The sequence below is a fragment of the Protopterus annectens genome, chromosome 1.part2, assembly GCF_019279795.1.
Source record: "Protopterus annectens isolate FY-2018-M chromosome 1.part2, PAN1.0, whole genome shotgun sequence".
Classification (NCBI taxonomy): domain Eukaryota; kingdom Metazoa; phylum Chordata; order Ceratodontiformes; family Protopteridae; genus Protopterus; species Protopterus annectens.
The window spans coordinates 1,230,483,001-1,230,509,307 of NC_056727.1; the positions used below are offsets into that span (position 1 = coordinate 1,230,483,001).

General features: G+C 45.3%; 1 protein-coding gene across 7 annotated transcripts in view; it reads left to right on the plus strand.

Moving 5' to 3' along the window:
* Nucleotides 1-4,303: 4,303 nt before the first annotated feature.
* Nucleotides 4,304-26,307, plus strand: part of RSRP1 (arginine and serine rich protein 1) — a 92,905-nt gene continuing 70,901 nt past the window's right edge. For 5 of the 7 annotated variants that reach the window (XM_044060092.1, XM_044060093.1, XM_044060094.1 and 2 more), the window contains exon 1: nucleotides 4,304-4,407. In XM_044060092.1, the coding sequence (XP_043916027.1) occupies nucleotides 4,346-4,407 (62 nt within the window). In that variant the 5' untranslated portion in view covers nucleotides 4,304-4,345. The remainder of the gene's footprint in view (nucleotides 4,408-26,307) is intronic. The other 2 variants (XM_044060098.1, XM_044060099.1) reach the window with 1 other exon arrangement.

Sequence of the window (26,307 nt, forward strand, 5' to 3'; positions counted from 1 at the left end):
TGTTTGGGAGGGTGGTCTGTAGCAGGCTATAAACTGGAAGGCAGTTTTACCCACAGTTAGTTGCACATGGATAGTCTCTGATGCTTCGTGCTGTGCCACCAACCTGGAGGTGTGGGTATCTTTGACGAATATTGATACTCCCCATCCTTTTGTGGTTCGGTCCAAGTTTGGACGGCACCGAGAGAGAAGACACAGGGCCTGGTGCCAAAGAGGTCTGCGCCGAGGGCACCGGCAAAGCATGGAGCAGACTCAGTTCCGTAACTGACAGAGATGCAGGAACTGAGTGACTCCATTTTTCCTTATGTTTTTTGGTCTTTGGAGGGGGTGAGACCTCCGACCCATATAGAGCCTTCGAAAAAATTGTCTTGAGTAAACCTTTTAAAATAAGTTTATTTTTATGTTCTGCTGGTGTACGATTACTAAAACTAGCACAAATGTCACAGTCAGCTTTAATATGATCCATGCCCAAACAGTAGACACACTTATCACACTGTTTAAACCCCAACTTAGCTTTGTCTGATATAGTAAGGCAACAAGGCTATCCTACAGAAAAAAAACAAAATAAGGGAGAGAATACCATTGATGGTTTTTAAAAAATACCACAAGAGGTAAGAAAGGGCTTGTCAAAGACAGGAGAGAGGGACAGTACCAATAATGGTAGAAATTAAATTACCAAGGTAAAGGGTAGGGAATAGAAGTAGGTTATAAGCGACAGTGAGAAAAGGCTAACTTGACTAAAAAAATAAACAATTTTGAAGAGAAACTGTCTTAAAAATAGTAATTTTCTACTTAGCTTTGAGAAGAGATGGCTAGCACTCCTGACTAGGAACGTGGCAAATGAGATCTGGAGTAACTAGGAGAGGGGCATTATGGGTAGGTCTTAGCTGAAAGTTTTTGGCTGGCATGAGCTTGGAAATGGCCGTATCGGTTCCGGACAGAACCCAGGTCCTAATAGTAATTAATGAACAAAGATTTACAACATCAGATTAATATTGCTCCTGATTTTCCAGTTTCCTTTGTCAGCTCATATCCGTTATCCTTTTATAACCTCTTTCTCCTTCTGCAAGGCAACTTTTCTACACTGCTTCTTAATCACATTCCTATTTTAATCCTCACTTCACATTTCAGTTTCTTTCTGACCTTCCCACTTTATCTATCTCAATTTTTTCTACCACTCTCTTTTAAGGAGGATCTGTGTCGGTATGAAGCTAATATTCTTTTTTTTTTTTTCAAATATAATTTTTATTGTTTTTTGCAAGATTTATACAAAGGAAAAGCAAAAATGTAACAAAAAATCCATAATATATTACATACAGAAATTAGTCTTTACTATAGAAAGAGATTGTGACAATGTGAATAAGCATACATATTCTACCATAGCAGGGCAATAACTTAAGAAATTAACGTAAGAATAAAAGGAGAAGGAGGATTAACTACTATCAGATAGTAATAGAGACCCCACTTTATAATAACTAATGTGCTATAAGATATAATTAACCTTAAGTAATCGGAGGATGAATAATGGTTAGAGGAAAAGATGCATGTCTGATTTATGAGTAAAATGAGAGAGGAAAGTGAGTATATTATAAGAATAATACTTTTTACACTATAACCATTTACAACTTGGATGCCTTGACAAGTGTATAAAGGGACATCTCACTAATGTGATTCACAATAGACTATCGTCAGTATTTATTTGTTACAGGACTAGAAAATTTGCACACAAAGGTCTGCACAGATTGTTTATAGTAATGAATGTTGTATGATGATTACTTTGTTTGAATTAAGTCAAAGAGACTGCACCAGTATTTCTGGAAATAGTATTTTTTCTTTTTACTGTTAGAGCAAAGTTTATGTGCAGATATATACTTAATTACCATTGTTTTAAAATTCTCCCAAGAGATTCCTGGGGGGTTCATAGGTTGGTACTAGGCTATCGGCCCTAGGACCTATACAAGCCTAGCCATAACAATTCCCTGGCTATTTCTTCCCACACTATTTACTTCCCTGGACCCCTGTCTAGCAGGGTGACTGACATGATCCCCTGGGTGAATTTCCTTTCTCCCATCCAGTCATCAAGGTTCGTTTTGAAGAGGGACAAAGAAGCGCTCTGCTTGACATGTATGGGCAGTCTATTCCAGAGTCTGGGGAGTCTCTGGGTCAGAAACCTATCCCTCCAGCATGTTTTGTTTATTGTGATGACAAGGTTTAGATCCCTGGAGTGTGTGGCTCTGTGGGATTGGGATTTCTTTAAGTGTAGCATGTCCAACAGCTCTGGGTTTGACATAGTTTTGTGTGTTAGGCAGAGAACGCCTCTGAGTAGGCGATATGCAATGGAGTAAAGCTGCAGTTTTTTAGACGGTCTGTGTAGTGCATCTGCTTGAGGCCGGTAATTCTCTTCTTGAGGTATTTCTGCGGACTTTCCAGTTGTTGTATATGTCTTGTAAGGTACATACCAAAAGGGGCGTTGTACTCTATAATGGGTCTATAAGTGATGAGTAGAGGGGAACAATGACCTCTTTTTTTCCTGGATGAGAAACCTTTTGTGATGGTGTGCCACATAAAAGGATTTCCTGACTACTGTGGCAATGTGATTATCAAAAGAGACTACTGTCCACCTGTGTCCCAAGGTATCTTATCACACTTTCGGTGTTAAGTAGACTACTGCCTATGTTGTAGTTCATGGGTACAGAGTTTTTAACAAAAGGGATGACGATGCACTTTTTGGCATTAAGCCTGAGGCCATGGCTTTGACACCAGGCATCTGTCTCAGCGAGGCCCTTTTGTAGGATGTCCACATCTTTTGGAGTTTTGATTATGGCTCCTAGTTTGCAGTCATCTGCGAACTTTGTTAGCTAAAAACCTTCTGTGTTAGCCTGTACTTCAGAGAAGTTGGATTTGGAGTCTGCTACTTTCACAGAGTGGGTTCTGTCAGTGAGCCATTTGGCAACCCATCTTGTGACATAGGGATTTATACCTAGTTTAGTGAGTTTATCTGTAATTCCAGAGTGGGGGATAGTGTTGAAAACCTTGGCGCGATCTAGATAGGCTGTGTGAACCACCTTACCTTTATCTACGGCTTTGGTGACCGCTTCAAAGAAGTCTATCAGGTTTAGGAGTCATGATCTGCCTTTTACAAACCCCAACTGGGTGGGGTCCTGAGTTTGGAGATTACCAATGTCATTGTTTATAAGTTCCAATATGATACGTTCCATGGCCTTGCAGACGAGGCTCGTCAGGCTAATGGGGCGGTAGTTTCCGGGGTCCGTGGTGGGTCCCCCTTTGTGGAGTGGGATAAACATCACTGTGCGCCATTCAGTGGGCACATAGCCTGAGGTGAGGGTATGATTGAACATGGTACGTAGGTGGGATGCCAAGTTCGTTCCTTAGTTCATGTAGAACGCAGCCTGGGACGTTGTCAGATCCCATGGATGTTGTGTTCTTGGCTTTGGAGAGTGTGTTTCTTACCTGTGCAGCCATGATTACAGGAGCTTTGCATTCTTCCGGTATAGAGATAGGCCCTTTAGGAGTTAAGAGAGGGGTAAAGTTAGCACTGAACCTATCTGCCAGGATGTTGGCAATATCAGTGGATTCTGTATATTTAGTGCCATTGTGCTGTAACTCAGATCAGATCTGAGTGTTGCCATTGAGATTCTTGACATAGCTATAGAATGCTTTGTGGTTGTCTTCTGAGTCAGTGGCGATTTTGTTTTCGTAACTAGCTTTGGAGGATTTTATGAGGGATCTCAGCTTCTTACTGAGGTTGACCAGGGAGTTCCTTCAATCATAGGATTTTACCCTTTTTTGCAACAGTTTCTGTTTTCTGTTGTAGAGTTTGTTTATGGCAGGGGACCACCAGATTGGCTTTTTTTTTTTTTTGGAGGATAGCATCTTGGTTCTGTTATCGATTGCACGATCCATGCACTCGTGTAACTGCTTATAAAGTGCATTTGCGTAGGATTCAGCAGTCATTTTACAGCACTCATATTACACTTGTCTATCATCATTCCTAAAGCTCACGAGCCGGGAATTAGAGGGGGGGGGGGGTATAATTTGATTGATAATACAAGTAACGAGTTACCGTCCAGTCAATAATACCCTCCTCCTCCGAGACAGCAATTTATAAAAATATGCAAAATCTTAGGACTGTGGGGTGGGATTGTTATATGACAGGAGTGTGACGTGTACTATTTATACTACGCAGCGACCATTTTCAATTCAGTCTGTTGCAGCTATTGAAAGAGTTGGGTGGAATTTTTGTTTTATTGTGAAGTTCGATATTTTTTTCACTACTCTTTAGAGAAACAGTTGCTGTTATATTTATTTGACAGAAGAAACTGATTTGATGGTGGCGAGCGACCGTTCAGACAGTCTACCAGCAAACCCTGACTCAAACTCACTGGAGAGGTTCGATTCGTTTCTCCTTATAGTGAAAATTGTATAGGAAATATTTTACTGTATTAAGGGTTGGTGTAGACTGTTGAAATTTTAAATGAAGTGGTTATATATTGGTGGTATAATTGAGTCGTGTTTGTGGGGAAAGCGTGTTTGAGCTATAGGCAGGGAATCGATACATAATAAATGTGGAAGTTATTTGGTTTTTTGATCAGTTTTGCAAAAGGTGTGATTAAGAATTTCATTGCGCGTGTCTTGAAATTCAGTTTTGATAACTGTTGTACTTTGAAGCCGTGTTGGTGGTAGTTCGTTTTTTCTGTAGATTTTTTTTCCCCTCTTAATCCAAAGTTGTAAGGGATCGTGTAATGAATCTCACGCAAAGTTGTAGAAGCTACTGAGTAGTCTGAACGAGTATGTAATATGCATTTACTAGTGGGGTAGTTCGTAGCCAGTTGAGAAGCTTCGAGAACTTGTTTTTCAAGGAAACGTTGTAATTGCGCATGAGTGCCCTGCCGAGCTTTCTGGAAATTATGCGTTGCGGATTTTAGTCGCAAGGGGCGCAGCGAGTCTTACGCATCCCGGTTTCTGGAAGTTTCGTTTGTTTATTGAAGTGGCTTATCGCTTGGGGATGCTATATCCTGTTTTACGTATGGTAGAAAAAGGCATGATTTGGGAATTTATGGAGCCCAAGGAGCAGTGACTCAAGAATTGGCACTTTTCTGTGTAGGTTTTAAACAATTTTATTCTGTCGTTGAGGGGGTGCTCCCTTGCTCAGTATTGAGCTTATTTTGAGAGCAGTGGGTGCTCGGTAGCAGTCCGAGACGTGCTATGGTCAGACGGGAATTATCCCACCCACAATGTCAAAGCACTGAACGCTGTCGGTAATACTTTTTTTTCTAAAATATGTGGTATAATATTACAACAGTAACTGCGCGGCTGAGGGCGCGTTGGTACTAGGATTACCACCTGTCCCACTTTGCGAGGGACAGTTCCTCTTTGGGCAGTTGTCCTGCAAATAAAGTGAAAAAATGGCAAATGTCCTGAGGTTTTAGGACAAAATTATTTTCTATATTTTATGTAATAGTTGCATAAAACAGTTATTCTGTATCTGAAACACCTAAATGTTACAAGAAACAGAATAAGGAACTAAAATGCTACGAGAATAAACTTTTATTTAGATAAAAAAACGAAGTTCTGTCCTTTGTACTGGCCGTGGGTATGTTTTGCCCTGAAAAAATTTGATGTTTGTAGCACAAATGTCCCCCTTAGAGCATTTGGAAAGGTGGCAACCCTAGTTGGTACTGACGGGGAATGGGCGTGGAAAACACGACTGGCAGGCACGCTAATTCGCATGTCATGTCTGTATTATAACCGTTTAATATCCAGATCCGATAACCAGAGTTCTGCATCTGTTACTGTATGATATAGCGATAAGGCGTAATATGACAAAGCACAGGCAGATTGCAGACCCCTTACCTTTCTAAACAGAAGTGTTATAAAAATGTATTGAAATGAAGCGTAATGTCACTTAGTGGTGTTAAAGCGACCCTTGCATGAAAACTGCAGGAAACACTGAAGCAGTCCTGGGGACTTTTTATTGGCACAGTTGGACGTTCCCCTCTGTGACTGACTAATCACGGCTTAACCTGTGGATGTTCTTTCCCTAATCACTTCCTCAAAGTTAATATACTGCTACAGCACTATGGAATACGCTCAAAAAAAGCTTAGCTGTCACGAGATCTTTCTGCTCATCTGAAGTAACTGGTAACATTGTGCCAAATCTTTACATGCTTTCATGAAGAAGTATGACGCTATCATAATTTCCCACGAGTGGTACAGACGGGTTAGAATTATGCCGCAACGAAGTAACAAGGCATCATTTTGTATATGATAAACATGGAGTGCAAAGAATCTATAACCACTGAGACCGCAGTATTTAACAGGGTTGACAAAATGCTGGGGGTGGCTTGTGGTGCAGCGATTAGCGATGTCGCCTCACAGCAAGAGCTTCTCCGGTTTGATTCTCGACTGGAGCGCCTTCTGTGGGAAGTCAGCATGTCCTCCCCTCGGTCGACTGACGTTAAATGCATGCGGGTAGGTGTGTGCGTGAATGGGTGTGCCTTCCTTGAAGGTTGGGCTGGCAACTCGGCACCGTAAAAGTCATCCGCTGTGGCGACCCCTAACGGAGAGAAGGCGAAAGAAAACATATTTTTTGGCTTGCAGACAGATGACTTGTCAATACTAAGAAGACTAGCCTGCATTACTTGCTCTGAATGAAATTTCAAAACATTACAATTGAAATGTGATTTTTATTTACATTTACACAAACCTGACATTATAAAGCATCTTCTTACATGAAGGTAAACGTTATGAAGTGCAAAAATCTATAACCAGCGAGACCACTGTACTTAGGATTGACAAATGGGGGGGGGGGGGCTTGCTGTCTTTTAACCAAACACCAGAGGTCTAAACTTCCTGCTTACAGAACTAGGACCAAAGCCAGAAATTCCCCAAATGGTGTCATTTTCGTAATGCTGCTTCAAGAGATTCGACAGATTAACAAATTAGGACCTCAGTCAGCTATCCAACTGTAACTGCGTTGATTATTTGAGAACAGCAATTCCCCAAAACATGGAGTTGGTATTTTAAAAAAAAAAAAGTTATGTACTTGCCATATAATGTTCCGTGCTTGTTGTCCATAATCTCGCCTTCATTCTTGCTGGATGGGTTCGGCACTTGCTAAGCTCGAGAGTCACTTTTACCAGCTCGAGGCAGCCCCATATCCCATGATGCAAGGCGGTAAATACCCGGATCTCGTTTGCCGCTTCGCTGATGAGGTACTCCTTTTACCAGCTCTTGGTAAGTAATTTGTTATTCAAATATTAGTCACCCCATTCCTCCTTTTTCTCATATTTCTTAGTGTATTTGTCACTTTTATATAGTTTTAGGGTCTCTAGCTCCTAGTTTACTGTTTCCTGGTTGTTTTACTTAGTCGAGCCTTTATCCTGTCCCATCCCTTCCTGTCAGGGCGTGTGTGTGAGTTTATTTTTCCCCTTTTAAGTTAAATTTTTCTGAATCTGGGACTGTGTGAGTAGTGTGTTTTTGTGTGTGCTCACTATGTCCAAAGAACCGAGGGTCTCAGGCTTCAAGAAGTGTGACTCGTGCTGTCAGAAGATGTCTCTGACAGACGGTCACACTTCTTGTATCTATTGCCTGGGACCTCTCCACCTGCAGGACTCCTGTGCTATTTGTCACTCTCTCAGCCAGAGAGTCCTGCAGGAAAGGAGAAATTAATTTTAAGAAGACTACTTAAACCGGAGGGCTCAACGGCCAAGTCTGCCTCGGGTCAGCCCTCTAAGACCTCCAAGGCCCAGGCTTCTGCTACTAAGCCTTCGGCCCTGGGTCCGACTCCTTTGGAATCTAGATCGGCTCCGGCTGGAGCCGATCTTATTTTGACTAAATCTTCGGCACTGATGGCTATCGGTGTCGGCTCACTGCCATCACCATGTGTCTGCTCCGACCGGCTCCGATACCATTATTTCCTTGCCTGTATCTGCTCCGGCCGGAGCCGATACATCTTTGACCAGGCTTGGAGCCGATAAGTTGTCGGCTCCGTTTGGAACGGAGGGTTCTTCGGCTCCGATGGTTCCGTCGAGGAAGCGGTCCAGGTCTCCCTCTTTGGAGCCTATACTCTCGGCTCCGATCTCTTCTCTTCTTGCGGAGCCATCCGAGCCGATCATCTAGGTCTTCCAGGCTCTCAGACCATCATTTAGAGAGAGTGGTAAGCAGATTGTTAAAATCACATGCACTAGCCCAAATGCTTCATAGTCCGTCTCAACAGACGACTACTAGTCCACACCCTCTTCAAGTTCCTCCTTCGACTCTCCTCCAGAGCTCGGAGCCGGAGTCTATTGGAATAGTCACTGCTACGGCTGCGGGGCAGATACCACCCCTTTCTGCTCCTTCAGCTTCTACTCTTATCTCCTCCTCGAGACCTTCCTTGGAGGGATCCGGTGGTCGGGCTTCCCTGGTCTGCTCCGAGGGGGTGAGTGGCATCGGACCCTTGTCCGACCCTGCTCTTCCCCTCAGGGCTTCGGCCTTGGTGAGCTCGGCTCCGACATCTGCCTCGGAGCCTTCCCTTTCGGTGGGCCCGGGAGCCCCTGTTTTTTCAGAGCGGGGTCTCTCGGATCTCCCTGGGAGGGGAGCCTTCGAGGTGATGAGGAGTGTGCTGGCCCCCGGGCTCAGTCAGCAGTCTATTCGCTTAGCTCCTCCCTCTATGGTGCTTGTAGATGTCTCTTCCCGCTCTCTTGCTCCCGGACCGAGTGATCCATCGCCTCAGGTTTCCCCACTGGGAAGAACCCCCTCTTCCGAGGATTCTCCTGATCCGTCAGGAGATCCTCCGCATAAGAGGAAGCACCTAGACTCCCCTGAGTCACTTCAGATACCGACTTAGATGAGTCGGAGGGGTCCCCAAGTTCCCCCTCCGAGGATGTCTCCTTTTCAGACATCCTAGAACTTCTAAAACAGAGGTGAAACCCTCCATTAATCCTTCCGAGGATGAGTCAGTATACCCAGAGGCGTTTGGATCTCGACCCTCCACCTCCTGGGTGTCTCTGCCTTTCGAACCCCTCATGGAGGTGATAGCTCGGAAGGCGTGGGCATCTCCTGATTCTGTGGAACCAGTTCCCAGGAGGCCTTCTAAATTTATTACAGCCCCTTCCGAGAAACAATTTCTTACAAAAGGTGTCTCTGTTGATGCCATGGTGGTGGCGGCCGCCACCAAGAAGGAACTTGCAGATCCTTCCGTACCAGTCCATCCTCCTAACAAGGATTCTAGGACCATGGACAAGTATGGTAAGCGGATGTTTTCCTCAGCGACCTTTGCCATGCGTTCGCTGAATTATTTATGTCACTTCCCCAGACTTCAAAGGGACATCCTTAAAGAATTAGGTGAAGTAGTACAGGATCCTTTAGCTGCAGGGGCTCAGGAGAAGATTGCTTCTCAGCTAGGAATCCTTAACTCCATAACCAACTCCTCCATGCGGCTAATTTCTTATGCAGCAGATGGAGCAAGTAGAGCTGCAGGGACAGGAGTGGCTCTTAGACGTCAGTCCTGGATGCGGCTCTGTAATTTTGCAGACCCCTTTAAGGCGTCCTTCACAAACTCTCCCTTCGATGGATCAACATTGTTTGGTCCTCAGGTGAAGGATACGTTGACCAGGTGTGAGCAAGACGGCAAGACTCTTTCTGCCGTAGGAGTCCGTTTTTCCACCCCTTCTAGGCCTTACCCCAAAGGACAGAAGGGGGGAAAGATGTGGTTCCGAAAATCTCAGGGAGTCACGCCAGACACACGTGGTCAGTTTACCCCTAGAGGCAGAGGGGGTAATAACAACAGACGCCGCCCTAGGGGCAGAGGGGGTCTGCAGAGCCAGGGAGGCAGAAAGCCTCTCTCTGACAAGCCCTTCCAGCATCCGTGAGGTGTTGCCCGACTGTCCACCCTTGGAGGCAGTCGGGGGAAGATTATCTCTGTACCCAGAAGCCTGGCTTTCCCTTTCACAAGACAAATGGGTACAGTCTATCATATCCGAGGGTTACAAGATTCCTTTCGAGGAAAGTCCCTTCCCTCACAAAAATTCCCTTCCAGATGTTCCACCCGGTCTAAGGGAAATCGCAAAATTAGAAGTATCAAAGCTTCTACAAAAAAGGGCCATTCAGCCAGTTCCAACAGACCATTCAGAGCCTGGAATCTACTCAAGGTTTTTTTTGGTTCCCAAAAAACGGGAGATTGGAGACCAATATTGGACCACAGCAGACTCAACAAGTCTGTGAAAAAGACAAGATTTCGGATGATCACACTTCAATCGATTTTGCCCTTCTTAGGCAAAGACAACTGGATGTGCTCAATAGACCTTCAGGATGCGTACTATCACATAAAAAGCCACAGACGCTCCAGAAGGTTTCTCCGCTTTCGGCTGGGGTCCAGTCATTTTCAGTTCAGAGCCCTGCCCTTTGGTCTCACTACAGCCCCCAGAGTGTTCACCAAATGCATGGCAGTGGTCACGGCTCACCTGAGATGTCAATGATTCCAGGTGTTTCCGTATCTCGACGACTGGCTCCTCTCAGCCACCACCAGGCATCAACTTCTCCAAGCCAGAGATTACACCCTAAATCTCTGCACTCAGTTAGGAATTTCGGTCAACTACGAAAAATCCTCCTTATTGCCCTGCCAATCTATTACTTTTATAGGCACAAATTTAGACACTGTTCGGATGTCAGCAAACCTCACAAGCCAGAGAATCCTAGATATCCAAAATCATGTGCGGATCATCCTTGCCAGCAAAAAAGGTGCAAGCCAGACTGGTCCTGAAAGTATTGGGCCTCATGGCAGCTGCCATTACTCTTCTTCCCTTGGCTCGTTTTTATATGCGTCTCCTTCAATGGATGTTGTTCGCCCAATGGTCCTTCCAACAGCTTCCCATGCGTCACCAGATCCTGGTGACACAAACTTGCAAAAACCATCTATCCTGGTGGATTTCTTCTCCCCAAGTCCATCAGGGCAGACCCTTTGTATCCCCGGCCCCGGTAGCCACAGTCACTACGGACGCCTCCCTGATCGGGTGGGGGGGGTCATTATCAGGGCAGGATGGTTCATGGGACGTGGCAACCGTTCGAATACCACCTGCACATAAATGCCCTAGAGATGAGAGCAGTGCTTTTAACGTTGCAAGCCCTCAATGACTTTCTTCCCTTGGGAACGATTGCAGTTCACATGGACAACATATCCGTAGTGTGGTACATCAACAAGCAGGGCGGAACCAAGTCCTACCCCTTGTGTCGAGAGGCTCTCAGACTTTGGCAAAATGGGCGATCTCCTCTCATCGGTTTCTGGTAGCAACGCATATCCCTGGGAAAACCAACATTTTAGCGGACAGACTGAGCAGAGCTATACTCATGCCTCACGAGTGGTCTCTCAAGCAATCTATAGTGGAGGAGATTTTTCAGAAGTGGGGCCGCCCATGTTGCGATCTTTTTGCTACTCCCCAAAACAGCAAATGCCCAGACTTCTTCTCTCTCTTCCCACTTCCGGACCATCCCCTCCAGAGACGCTCTTACCCAAGATTGGCCCCAGGGACGACTTTATGCCCTTCCTCCTTTTCCATTGATACCACAGGTACTCCAGAAAGCTACCGTTTTGAGAGCCAAAATGATTCTCATTGCCCCGTATTGGCCTCGACAAATTTGGTTTCCGTTCCTTCATAGTCATCTTTTGGTGCAGCCGTGGCATCTGGACCCAGTGCCAGATCTTCTGATCCACCAATCGGGTCAGCTGCATCGGTCCATTCCTTCTCTCAACCTCATAGCTTGGTTGCTCCATTTCCTTCCTTAGTCAGACTTCCTATGATCTCTAACCCCGTTAGGGATATCATAGTAGCTTCCCTTAAATCTTCTACTAGAAGGATTTACTCTAGCAAGTGGAAACGTTTCTCCCTTTGGTCGAAATCTGGGAACATAGATCCCTTTACTGCCCCTGTTCATGCAGTCTTGGATTTTCTAGCGGAAATCTTTCACCCCGGTTCTTCATCTTCCACGGTCAAAGTTCAGTTGGCTGCAATCTCGAACTTTCATGTCGGGTTTGCAGATCACAACATTATGTCCCACAAGCTTTGTAGAGCTTTTCTGAGAGGAATTTTTCTCTTGAAGCCCCCTGTCAGGAGTCCCCCTCCCCAATGGGACCTAAATCTAGTGCTGACATCCTTAATTCTTCCTCCTTTCCAGCCAGCTGCTTCATGTTCACTAAAGTTTCTTTCGTGGAAGACACTCTTCCTTGTCACGATTACCTCGGCTAGGAGAGTGTCTGAACTTCATGCCCTCTCTGTTCGTCCCCCATATTTGGTCTTCCACAAGGACAGAGTATCCTTGAGAACTAATCCATCCTTTTTGCCCAAGGTTGCTTCAAAAACAAATTTAAACCAATCCATTGATCTCCCTGTGTTTTTTCCTAATTATTCCAACAGATCGGAACAAAAATTACATTATCTAGATGTTCACCGCCAACTCAGATATTATTTGGACAGAACAAAGCAGTTCAGGAAGTCTGATCAGCTTTTTCTTTCTTATGCTGAAAATAAGAAAGGCCTCCCTGTTTCCAAAGTGACCTTATCTAGATGGCCATCTTCCACCATTTCTGAGATTTATTAACTTAGGGGCAAACAATTGTGCTCAAAACCAAAGGCACATCCCACTAGAGGCCTAGCCACTTCTACAGCTTTTCAGGCTTGGCTACCCTTGGATACTATTTGTGCAGCAGCCACTAGGGCCCCTCCTCATACCTTTTTCTCATTACAAATTAAATTTGGCCTCCAGGGATAGGGCCAGTTTTGGTTCCACGGTTCTCAAGAGTCTGTTCCATTGAGCCACCCAGGATAGAGGTGCTAGGGACCCGGTCCCATCCAGCAAGAATGAAGGCGAGATTGACAACTTAACATTTAAGAAGTTATGTACCTACCATAACGTTCCATGTTAGTTGTCTTCTCTCGCCTTATTTCTTGCGACCCTCCCTCCTGTCCCCCTTGCCTGGACAGACCTTGATCTCCCTTGTCTCTGGAAGATTTTGTTTCCTTGGGCACCAGTTAGTTCTAGTTTTTAATTATCTGGTTTCCCCTTACAGCCCTTTTAGGCTATCTGCTCTTCTTTCCTTAGTGGAAAGTTTTTATGCTAGGTAGTTTTCCCTCTAGGTACCAAACGAGATCTGGGTATTTACCGCCTTGCATCATGGGATATGGGGCTGCCTCGAGCTGGTAAAGGTGACTCTCAAGCTTAGCAAGTGCCGAGTCGGAGCAGAGGATCGACTCCGAACCCATCCAGCAAGAAAGGCGAGAGAAGACAACTAACATGGAACGTTATGGTAGGTACATAACTTCTAATTCGGCTGCTTACTAAAGCTTGAGAGCTTTCACTGGCTCGAGGCCACATCCTATCCCAAGATGCCTAGCGACTGTGCAACCCAATACAACAACAGAACCTCTGCCCATAATTCCTAAGGCATGAAGGGAATCGGGAATTTACAGCCAATTTCAGAAAAATTCCTCTTGATCCCTCCAGGAAGGGGGGAGGAGGTGTGGGATGCAAGAATAAAGGTGCGATTAGGACAACAAGCGTGGAACCGTTACGGGTGCATAAGTTTTGGTATGTTGTCCTATTTTCCCTTTATTCTTGATAGTTGGGACAGCGTCACCAGCACCTTCTTTCTCAGGTAGCTCAAGGGAATAAGCTCTTCAGAACAGTGGAACTAAAGGATGTCCTGTTCTGGGAGCCCGCATCTACTTTTTAATGAGTGATAAAGGTATGAGGGTTAACCCAAGTAGCTACAGCACAAATTGAATCCAAAGGGAGCCTAATTTGAAAGGCAGTGGAAGTCGACATAGCTCTAGTTGAATGCCCTCTAAATTTTTCCAGGCACCCCTTTATTCTGAGGGTTATAGACATAAATAATGGTGTATATACGCTACTTTGATAAGGTGACTTTTGAAACTGAAGTTCTTTTTCTGTTTCTGAGAATGAAACACAGAATTTTCTAAATTCCTTTGTTCTATGCAAGTAAAAACGTAACTGCCTAATTGGTGAAGCCTGTATTCTGCCTTGTTGCCATGATTGGGAAAAAATATGGGTAGCTCAATAGATTGATTTTTAAATTGGCCTCAGAACAAACAAGAGGATGGATAGAGCTTGCAGTTCTGAAACCCTCCTAGGGGAAATAATGGCTGTCAAAAAGATTGTCTTCCAACATAAGAACTTTAGTGGGCAAGAGGAGGCTGGTTGGAATGGAGGGTGAGTTAAAGAAGATAACACCAAATTGAGGTCCCAAGGAGGAGGTGGTGGTTCTCTTATGGGAGGTCTTAAAAGGAATGGACCCCTCAGACAGGCTTTGCATAATCTGTGGGACATTATATTGGATCCCATTTCTCTTACATAGTAGTTTGATATGGTAGCTAGTTGTACCGAGGCTGCTGCTGCTGCACCCCGATTAAAAGGTTTCTGTTAAAAATTCTAGGATTGCAGATACATGGGCTGTAAAAGGGTCTCTATGGTTTTTGTCAGCCAAAAAGGAAAATCTTTTCCATTTGCTTGCATAAAGTTTTCTAGTTGTATTCTTGTGCGACAAAACCGGAATGTGTCACACTGCTGGGGATAGTTCTGGAAGCCTGGCTAAGATGGGAAGCGGAGTAACCAAGCTGTCAGCTTGAGGCTTTGAATAGATGGGTGGAGCATTCCTGAGTCAGAAGATCCAGCACTGGGTCCAGGATACAAGGCGCCCACTGAAGATGGGGCCATAGAAAGGGGAAATATATCTTGACAATGGGAGCCAGTTATTACCAATTCAGAGCTCTGCCCTTTGGTCTCACTACAACCCCCAGAGTGTTCACCAAATGCATGGCAGTAGTTACAGGTCATCTGAGGCGTCTCCGGGTATTTCCATACTTAAGACTGGCTGCTGACTGCCACCACAGAGCATGTTACTAACAAGGACAAGAGACACCACCATTCATCTCTGCTCAGAGCTGGGCATCATAAATTTTGAAAAATCTGCCTTGTTGCCACCACAGCATATTACCTTTATAGGGGCAGATATAAACAAGACATGGTTATAAAACTGCCTTGAGGCTCAGAGTATGGCAATTTCTTCAGTGTTTTCTGACTGCAAAGCACATCCCAGGGAAATCCAACGTGACAGCGGACAGATTAAGCAGTGCAATTCTTATGCCTCACAAGTTGTCCCAGAATCAGGAAATTGCTAACCAAATTTTTTGCCTTGCTGTGACCTGTCTGCCACATCCATTAACTCCAAATACAGCATCTACTTTGCCCTAATTCCCTCTCTGGGGGAGTCACCAATGGATGCACTTGTTCATAATTAGACCCCTGGACTTATATACACTTTCTCCCCAGTTTCTATTAATACCCAAGGTCCTCCAGAAAGCCAAATCGTTGAATTGCAGGCTAATTCTCATTGCTCCTCACTGGCCTCCACCCATTTCCTCTCAGTCATCCAGGAGCCTTTCGGATGATGTGGAGTGGGTGGTTAGAAGGTTGCTTAGTATACTGGCCCTAGCAAAAATTCTCATGAGCTCAGATGAGACAGTCGTGGAGCCAACTTCAGTACCTTCTGTGCCTCCACCTACTCAATCAAGTTTTGAGCCAGTATGTCTGGAGGTCCTTGTGGTGGAACCAGACCCAAAACCCATCTCCGGAGTTTCGGTGCTGACCTCCGCTCCGATCTCATCAGTGGTGTCATCCATCTGGGATTTGTGGCTACCCGCCACTGACTGCAATAAATGAGACTGTGGCACCGAGCAAATCTAATCCAAGGAAGGGGACTGGCTCCTTTTGTGGCTCCGAGATGGTTCCGAAACTCCAGGGGAACCGATGGAGACTTCCTTTTCAGAACCAATAGACTTCAGATCCGAAGAATCCACAACCCCTGACTATGAGCTTGTTCTTCGTTACTGCAGGACCTTGAACTACAACCATGGCAAATAGAACAGGAATCCTGCAGGTGGATGGCACCCAAGCAATACACACTAGTGTGCTCATCTGTGCGCGTTTTTGTATGCAAGAGTCACACTCCTTAAAATTGGACTGTTTGGTCTCTCTAGGCATCCTGTTAAGTCACAATTGGCAGACTGTCACAACCAGTAATGAAGTTACAAACATGCAAAATTTGTCACCACAAGCCTAAACACAACTGATCAGGAAGACCACAACAGAAAATAACTATCGGGCGGATTCACGAAGCCTTACACGGAGTTTAAGAGTAGTGTAAGCCTCCCGATCCAGGAACAGCCCAAACCTCCGTGTAAGAGATAGCTAAAACGTCTCTTACACGGACTGGGCGTGGAAATGCTCAATACCTCATTTGCAGCTCAAAGATATGCAAATGAGGTATTTGAGTGATCCAGGAAGCCCAAACCAGTCCGTGTAACTGACGTTTTAGCTGCAGAAATGTACTCATCTGACAACTGAGTACATTTCTGCAAAATTGACAACGGAGCTATGTCAGCTCCAAATAAAGGGTGCATATGTGTCATCTAGCATGCCAATGGCCAAATATGTGGCCATTGGCATTAAAAAGTGATGCAAAATTATTTAAAACAACTTTTTTTTTTATCTGGGGATTTTGATGTTTAACTGCAGCGCACACCCGCGCAAACGGGGTGCGCTGCCTAAAAGTGAAAACCGAAGCTTATAAGCTCACAATTGTGGGTTATATGTATTACATGGAATGATAATGCAGGGACCAGCAGACCAAAAACAATATGGCCACTGTGTAGTGGTTGCCAAGGGGGGGAAGCTCAGTGTAAGAGATGTAACTAAGCATTACTAGGCAATCCTATGTAAATGAGGGTTACAATACTGAATTACACTGCCACATAGGTAATGAGCACTTTCCGAGTAGTTGAGTAGTTAAGAGTTACAGAAGGGAGAGGAATAGAGAAAGAGGTAGGTGACATCACAGGGGAGAATGATCACATTACATTGGAGGGCAGTGTAACGTGACAGATGACAGACATCAGGGAGAGAGGTGTGTCCCAACAGAACACTAGGAAAGTCAAGAAATAGAGGGTGTACATTATCCCTACACTCAAACTTTCTTGATATACGTGCATGCGCGTGTGTAAGGCAGGCTCACCATGTGGGAGCTTGTTGCAAACAGTTTACAACGGTTTGCGCGGGTGTGCACGTGTGTAAGGCAATGTAAAGATCAGGAAGCCTGTTGCCTGATGTATAAGGCTATGTGCGCGCGTTTTACCATGAATCAGCCAGGTCCAAACCGTGTAAGTATGTGTGCGCGCGTTTAAGTCACTGTGAGCGTGCTTATGCTGCTGTGCACATTGCTCCCCCTGAGGAAACAGAGAGGAAAAAGGAAACAACCAGATTACAAGGAAGCTGCCTGAGGATACTGCTGGAGTTAATTGCTGATAACAATTAGAAGCAGGCAATTACATAGGCAGACTAGAAGCCCAACCCAGCACTTAAAACACTGCAAACAGCAGTGCAGGGTGTTTCTCTCGAGATACTGCAAGAAAGGAGTAAGCTTTCACAATTGAAAACTGAAAAAGCTGAACTCGGAGCAGAAATGCTAGGGGCTGCCATAGCTGTTATAATCAGGCATAGGCAAATTGCTGAGGGTGGTGACAATGCAGATGCTGACAGACAACCCAGAGTGAGGAGAAGGAGAAGAGTATACAGGGCCAGGGTCACCTACCATGGGTTACATGAGCTGGAGATAGTAGAGCGCTACAGAGTGGACAGAGACCTTCTGCAGCAAATTGTTGAGCTGTGCAGGCCACGTCTCACACACAGAACCAACAGAGGGGAACCCATCCCAGTGGAAACCAAGGTATGTGTTGGCCTAAGAATACTAGCAACAGGTACCTTCCAGAGACCAACTGGTGATATGATGGGGATATCACAGGTATCAGCCTCCAGGGTACTGCACCAGTTCCTGGATGCCATGTCAGCACATGTCGGTGATCATGTATATTTCCCCAATGCCCGTGAGGTATTGGCCAGCAATATGTGTCTCTCTCAGCAAATAGTGGGATACCCTGAGGTACTGGGTGCAATAGACTGCACGCACATACGCATCAAAGCACCAGCCGGTGAGCGGGGTAGAGCCTATATTAACCGCAAGGGATTCCCCTCCATCAACTGCCAGGTCGTGTGTGATGCCCAGGGCATAACAATGAATGTGTGTGCTGGCTGCCCTGGGAGCTACCACGATTCCCACATCTGGCATCTGACGCAGTTGTACCAATCATTTGTCAGTGGGGACTTCCCACTCGGACACCTAGTGGGGGATGCAGGTTATGCACTTGAGCCGTGGCTGATGACACCCATCAGAAATGCACACACACCTGAACAGGAACGCCATAATGAGGCACACGCACAAACACGTAATGTCATAGAGCGTGTGTTTGGGCTGTTCATGTCACGGTTCCGGTGTCTGGACACATCTGGTGGAGCCTTGCAGTACACACCAACTACATGTACCCAAATGATCATGATATGTGCTATGCTACATAATATGATCCTGCAGAAACAGCTGCAGCAGGACCAGCATAGGGCTGGGCCAAACATACCCCCACCATTGCCAAGGCCACCACAGGCAGAGGGTGACTCGGAGGAGGAACAACCTGACCTTGCCCCCCAGTAGGCAGAAGGAGGCGTGCCCAGTATTCCCTGGCCTTGGCAAAGAGGCAACGCATAGCACATACACTGGCTCCGTAGGAACACTGGGACTGATACCCCCTCCGACTCACTCCTATAGTAACAGGGACGCCTAACATGACACAACCTGCTTCCAAACATGTACAGGGAGTGTAGTATGTGCATCCGACAGAGGCAGCCCTGCAGCATCACCTGAGGCATGAATGCCATGTATTAAGTAATGTAACACCATGTACCATATGCACACCTGAGGACCCTGAGTAACATTCACCCTCACCAATCATGAACCAGAAAAACACAAACCCATCTTCATAGGTACCACAAGGGATAGGAACCTAGATGTAATGCTACCCAATGCCAGAAGTATAAACAGCAAGATGCGTGCAGTGTAAACGCACACAGTATAGAGAATGTAGATATCAGTGCTGTAATAGAAAACTGGGTCAAAGCCCACATCAGCACCCTAACGCTACCAGGTCACACCTCATACAGTGATGTACAGCTGCAAAACATGGAACAAGCTACAAAACGAGAGTGACTAGCAATAAATGTCATGGATAACCACACCCCCATGTTGGTACCACAACAAGAAGCAGCATGGATTAGCCATGGTCAAATACCAATGGCTAAAACTGCCTACTACTATATAGCTTGCTGCAGACCACTGTCCTAATAGCAGGAACTGCACCAGGCCTATGTTGGAATACATGAAGATATCAAGCCCCCCCAAACCACATTATATTGCTTGACTGAAAATACCTACACATACGCCATAGTTTCATAGTTTACTACTAGGCTGTCTGCCCTAGTGCATTTATAAGCCTAGTCATAGTGATGTGGCTATTGCCACCCCTTATAGTGGTAATAAGTGTACAGAATAGATCCGAATATTGTGCCTCTGACATAGTAGTGACACATTATGACCCCCTTACTTAATTGAATAACTTGACTGTGCCTCTGTGTAGTAGTGACACAGGGAGGACCCCTGGGGTAAACCTACGATCTCACATGCAGTTGTATAGATTTCTCTTGAAGAGAGTCAGTGAGGGACTCTGTCTAACATGAACTGGGATTCTGTGCTAGAGTGAGAAGCCTCTGAGTTATGACTGTGTCCCTCCAGCATGTCCTATACATGTATGTGCTGAGGTTCAAATCTTTAGCTCTCATGGTTCTGGTGGATTTGGATTGCTTGCAGTGGAGCATGTCCACCAAATCCTGATTGGACATGGTCTTGTATGTCAGGCATAGGTCACCTGTAAGTAGGCGGTATGCTACTGAATAAAGCTGGATTTCCTTTAGTCTGAACGCATATGACATGTGTTGTAGACCCTTGATCCTCTTGGTAAGGTACTTTTGGGGTCTCTCCAGCTGTTGCAAGTGCTGGGTGAGGTACATACCAAATGGGGCTTTGTATTCAATCATGGGCCTGATAAGGGAGAAGTATAGGGGTACAATGACCTCCTTTGATCTGGATGGAAAACCCTTCATGATAAGTTGGGCAAGATGGAAAGTCTTTCTAACCACTTTGGCAACATGGGTGTCAAACAAGAGGTCACTATCTGCATGGGTCCCCAAGTGTCTGATTTGTTTTCTGTGCTCAGTGGGTTGCTATCTATGTATTAATTTGTGGGTACTTTGTTCCTCCCAAAGGGGATGACTACACATCAGTTGCATTCAGTTTCAGGCCATGATTCCGGCACCAGCTATCTGTTTTTGTGAGGGCATTCTGTAGGATGTGTGTGTGCCGGCTGATGTATTCACTATGGTGCCTAGGATGCAGTCATCTGCAAACTTTGTCAGCCTCAACCCTCCTATGTTTGCTTTCACATCTGAAAAGTAAATGCCAAATAAGTGGGGTCCCAGGACAGATCCTTGTGGGACACCACTTGTGACTGGCTTTGAATCTGAAAAGGCACCTGCAATGTCGACTTTATGGGTTCTGTTTCTTAGCCATTGTGCAACCTATCCTGTGACATATGGTTTTATATTTCAGCTGTTGAGCTTGTCTATGATGCCTGAGTGGGGTATTGTGTCAAAGGCCTTAGCCAAGTGCAGGTAGGCTGTGTGGACCGCTTAGCCCTCATCAATGGCCCTACTGACAGTTTCAAAATAGTCAACTAGGTGCAAAAGGCAGGATCTGCCCTGTACAAAGCTGAACTGGGTGGGATCAAGGGTCTGTAGGTCACCAATGTCTCTGTTTAAGAGCTCCATAATGACTCTTTCCATAGCTTTGCAGACAAGGCTGGTTAAGCTTGTGTGTTGGTAGTTCCCAGGGTCGGTGGAGGCATCTCCTTTGTGGAGTGGGACCACCGTTGCTGTATGCCAGTGTTCAGGTACATATCCTGTAGCAAGGCTAATGTTAAATAGCATTTGTATATACGGGTTTAGCTCCTTCTGGAGTTCACGTAGCACGCAACTGGGGATACCATCAGGTCCCATTGATGCTGTGTTCTTGTCTTTGCTGAGTGCGGCTCTCACATGGACATCTGAGATGACAGTGAGGATACATTCAGCTGTGATAACTATCTTCTTTTGGGGGTGAGGGAGGGGGAAAATTGCACTGAACCTGTCTGCCAGAATGTTGCCAACATCTGTCAGGTCACTGAAATTTATGTTGTTGTGTACCAACTCTGAGCATATCTGAGGGTTCCCACCCAGGTTTCTGACATAACTGAAGAAGGCATTGTGGTTATCTTTATTGTCTTTGGTGATTTTTGTCTCAAAGTTGACCTTGGATGTCTTTATGAGAGAATATAGCTTTTTACTAGTGCTGTTCACATCTGCCTTCCCTTTAGGAGATTTTAGCTCTGTCTTCATTAGTATCCTTCATTTGTTATACAGTTTGTTTATGGCTGGGGTCCACCAGACAGGCCACTTTCCCTTGGTGGAGAGGGTCTTGGTTTTATTTGTGATTGCATGGTCCATGCTTTCTTGGAGATGTCCGTAGAAAGCGTCTCTGAAGGAGTCACCATTGTGTGTTGTGGTTTCCACTGGCCCAGTGGGCTTAAAGGATACCATCTCAGTCTGAAGAAGTGTGAAGTCAGCTTTTGAGACGTTTGTCACTATACTCTTTGTATTATACTAGCACCGACACATTTGTAGACAATTTCGCAGAATCCATCAAACAAAATGGACATGCAAAATGTAACACTTCCACAAGAGAGGTAAGCATACTGGATGCGATAATCAGAAATATGTGTACTGGATGTCAAGATGAGAAGTGTATCCCTCACTGGTAAGACCAGACCATAGAGTAATCACACTGTAGTTACACATCCCGACCTCAGTCCCTGGCCGGAATACCACAGTGAAGCACATGTATAAAGCATAGCTTGCACCCCTACAAACCAATGTGGAATCCATGAAAGGCCCTGTGCAAGTCCAGAATATGGGACACACTGCAGAACATGTTATACAGGCATACCATGAACACAGCCAAGAGTACTTGGAGTCTGCAATCACAAATAACAAGACACAATGCCATACACCCAGGCATCTGGCATGCTGGACTCCAGCAATTACTAAACCATTGAAGAGAATGAGGAAGCTACCACATGATAGATCAAACATAAAAAGTGAAGTAATCAGTGATCACTAGTATGGCAATAAAATGTGTCCACACATACAATCCACTAAGGCCAGGCAAAACAAGTAGAATCTGTGAATCCAGAGGCAATGTGACACCTGTCCCAAGTACACACGCAACAACAACTCACCCCATTAAATACAAATATATGTAATGGATGCAACCAGGTAGCCAAACCGGAGCCTGAGCACCCCCAAATCAGTACTGTCAAAACTAGTCAGGAGGACAAGGTAACCACATACACCACAAACCCAGTCCCACATAGACCTAAAACGACTGTAAACCAAACACAAAAACATTCCCAGAGGCCCTAATTACAAAAACACAACACCAACACAAGCCTCCAAAGCAGACACCCAATAAAACAACCTCCAGACATAGCACATGTAACACATAGTACACAAAGCTGGTGTGCCAAACAGTCACAGGACAGAAGGAGAAACAACATGCCTGATACAGTTGTAATAGGTGACTCCATAGTGAGACATGCTGCTGTTCCAGGGATGGCTTGCACCTGTTACCCATGGGCGTCTGGATATTGCCTAAGGCTTTTGCAACCTACAGAGATCCTTTCGTAGGCAAGGCCAAAAAGACTAACCCACCACCATAGAAAGCAAAACTGGAAAGAAACAGAAGGGTAATGTTGATCAATGCCAGATGTGTAAACCTCAATATGCATGCTCCTGAGGCCCTCCCCAGTATGGAGAACATTGAGGTCTGTCCAGTGATAGAAACCTGCAGCAAGCCTCATGACAGCACACCAGCACTACCAGGTAATACCACATATCATGTGTTATGGCCACAAAACCTGGAACAAAACATAAAAGGAGGGGGAGTATCCATATTCAGCACAGACACCTATACGTCCAGTTAACTGACAATGCTTACGTCATTGCAGTCCACCCATGTGCAACTAACCGTAGGCAAGACTGCTGTACAGTCTGTAGCATGCTACAGACCACACTCTCACACACAGGAACCCCACCCCACTGTCCTGAAGACAGTGGACAGTATGAATGTACCACCAAATACAAAACAAGGTACACAAATTACCACATAGGTGGTAAACCATTATGTATGGAAGGAGTAATCAGGGACCTAGTGACACAAGTGGACAGTAACCTGTTATGTGACAGTCAAATCGCCAATTTGGCTAGGAAGACTGTCTATATTGGACACTGTATCATGAAAGGATTCACATCTACGTCAACAAAGGTCATTGTGCCCCTATACTGTTCCCTTATCAGACCATATTGTAGTACAATGCCTCATTTGGGATGTACATTACCTGGAAAACTCTTCGGAGCTGTGTGAGTCAGAGATGTCAACCTCAACACATAATCAAATAGGATGTGCTGGAGGGACAGATAGCTAACCCTGAGTCTCTCCACACCCTGGAACAGAATACCACTACATGTTAGGCAGTGCCCCTCACTGACACTCAACAGGAAGTTTGCAAAATGGATGGATAATTGTAGATGTACACTGGGGGTCTTTACTGTGTCATGTCCAGACAGAGGCACAGATAAGTAAATCATAAATGGCCATAATATTCACATAGCAAGGGGTGGCAAAAGCCACACACACTGTGGCTAGGCTTACAAATGCCCTATGGTGGATAGCCTAGTATGAACCTATTATTATACAAATTGTACAGGACACTAAGGATAACCCCAAGGCTGCTGCAACTGATGGTAGGAAGCGTGTTGTGAATTCCCAGATATGCTCTGGATCACACAAATATTACAAACAACATACCAAACACACACACATATTGCCAACATACATCCTGACAGGTGCAGTGCAAACCCCCCCCTCCCCATAATGCAAAATATCTTTCCCAACAGACTGCTGCCTCCCTGACATTGTCAGCCTTACCACAAGATATGTACCTAAAGAGCAGTGTACAACAGTGGTCGTTCTCAAGAAAGGTGTCGCCTGAATGGATACTAAAAACAACCACCACAGAATCCTGAGAAGCTTGGTCTGCACAGCTATGGAAAGGATCAGCATGTACCGCAGACATAAAGATATTGGGGATCTATTGACACCCGACCCTACCCAGTGTGGGTTTATTAAGTGCAGACCTTGCCCCTAAACATGTATGACTCAGTTGAAACAGTAATTGAGGTCACTGATGAGGGCAGTGTGGTCCACACAGTGTAGCTGGACCTTGCAAAGCCTTCCATACAATACCCTACGTGTTCAATATAGATATGCTCACCAGCTTATATATACACCCCTATGTCACTAGAGGGGTTGCAAACCAGACCAACGACAGAACTGACATGGTCAGACATGCTGCAGCCATGTCAGACTACAAACCACATATAACAGGTATCCCACAAAGCTTGGTCCTGGGACCTTCCCCGTCTGATATATATGCCCATTAGGTACAGGCCAACATGTAAGGACTGTGCCTGAACATGTTTGCAGAGGACTACAAACCGCCCAACATATCTGACACTCCAGCTGACACAAGCATCCCACAAAAGGGCCACATAGAAACAGACAACTGGTGCCATAGCCATGTCAGCATGTTAAATGGAGAAAACTGCATAGTCAACCTCTGTGGATATACAGTAAGTGACCACCAATTACCACATAGGTGTTAACCCATTACATACTTAACATGTAATGACAGACCTGGGTACACAAGGTGATAGATATCCTGCATTGGACAAACATGTGGCTGTAGTGTTAACAGAAACAATCCATATACCAACCTAATCATGAAGGTTATGACATCTAGATAAGGGGAGGTCATTGTGGTTCTGCAGTTATCCTTCATCAGCGTTACAATTGACTAAAACAGCCCCTGTGGGGTGTACCTCAGCAGACACCTCCATCAACTGTAAAGTCCACAACAGTACCTCACCAGGAGTATCAAAGAACTTGAACAGATGTAATGTGATGCCTGATTAAACAGAGTGCAACTCCACACACTGCCATGCTGGCTACCCAGATGCAAGCTGTGCCTGATGTAGAAAGCCATGTCCAAGCTGGAATCAATGAACATGCTGCACCTTGTACAATCTGAATGGCAGTGAGCTATGCACATGAGGGACCTGAACCCCAGCACTGACATACATAGGACAAGCTGTACTGCATTATCCATAACACAGAAGCCACCCCCACGCATGAGTAAACTACCAGTGCAGGTTATCTTGTAGAGTCGCTCGTTGATTCTCCTCAACAGGAATCTTAATGAGTGGATGGGAGATTGTAGGTTTACCCTGGGTATCACTGTTATGTCACGGGTAGACATAGGCACAGTATACTAAACATGACATATGTCATGGCAAACTACACTTACAATGTGTCGAAGGACAAACACACTCGCTGACTAGCATTCGAAATGGCCTTGGGCACATCGGTAGTGTTTGCCAATGTACGCCTATGTTGTGGAATACACTACTGATTTTGGACGAGGCTGTTGTAAGTAGTTAATATCTGAACATAATGCAACATGGTCAGATAGCCTAGTATAAACCTATGAACCTATCTGCCCTAAGGCATTTATAAGCCTAGCCCAGAGTTTTGTGGCTTACGCCACTCCTTATATGGAAACAATACTGTGCCCATTAGTTTGTTGTTCCTCTGTCCAGCAGTGACACAGAGACGATTCCCAGGGTAAACCTACGATCTCCCATCCACAGGTCAAGATTCCTTGAACAGAGCCAGCGAGGTGCTCTGCCTCACATAGACCGGGATTCTATTCCACAGCACAGGGAGTCTCCGAGTGATAAATCTATCCCTCCAGCATGTCCTATTTATTTCCGTGCTAAGGTTGAAGTCACTTGCTCTAGTGGTTCTGGTGGATTTGGATTTTTTGAGGTGGAGCATGTCCATTAATTCCTGGTTGGACATGGCCTTGTATGTCAGGCGCATGTCACCTCTGAGCAGACGGTATGCGACTGAATAGACCTGGAGTTTCTTCAATCTGGCAGCATATGACAGATGTTGGAGTCCCTTTATCCTTTTGGTGAGGGACTTTTGGGGTCTCTCCAATTGCTGCAGATGTCGGGTGAGATGCATCCCGAATGGGGCATTGTACTCGATCATTGGTCTGATAAGTGAAGAGTACAGGGGAACAA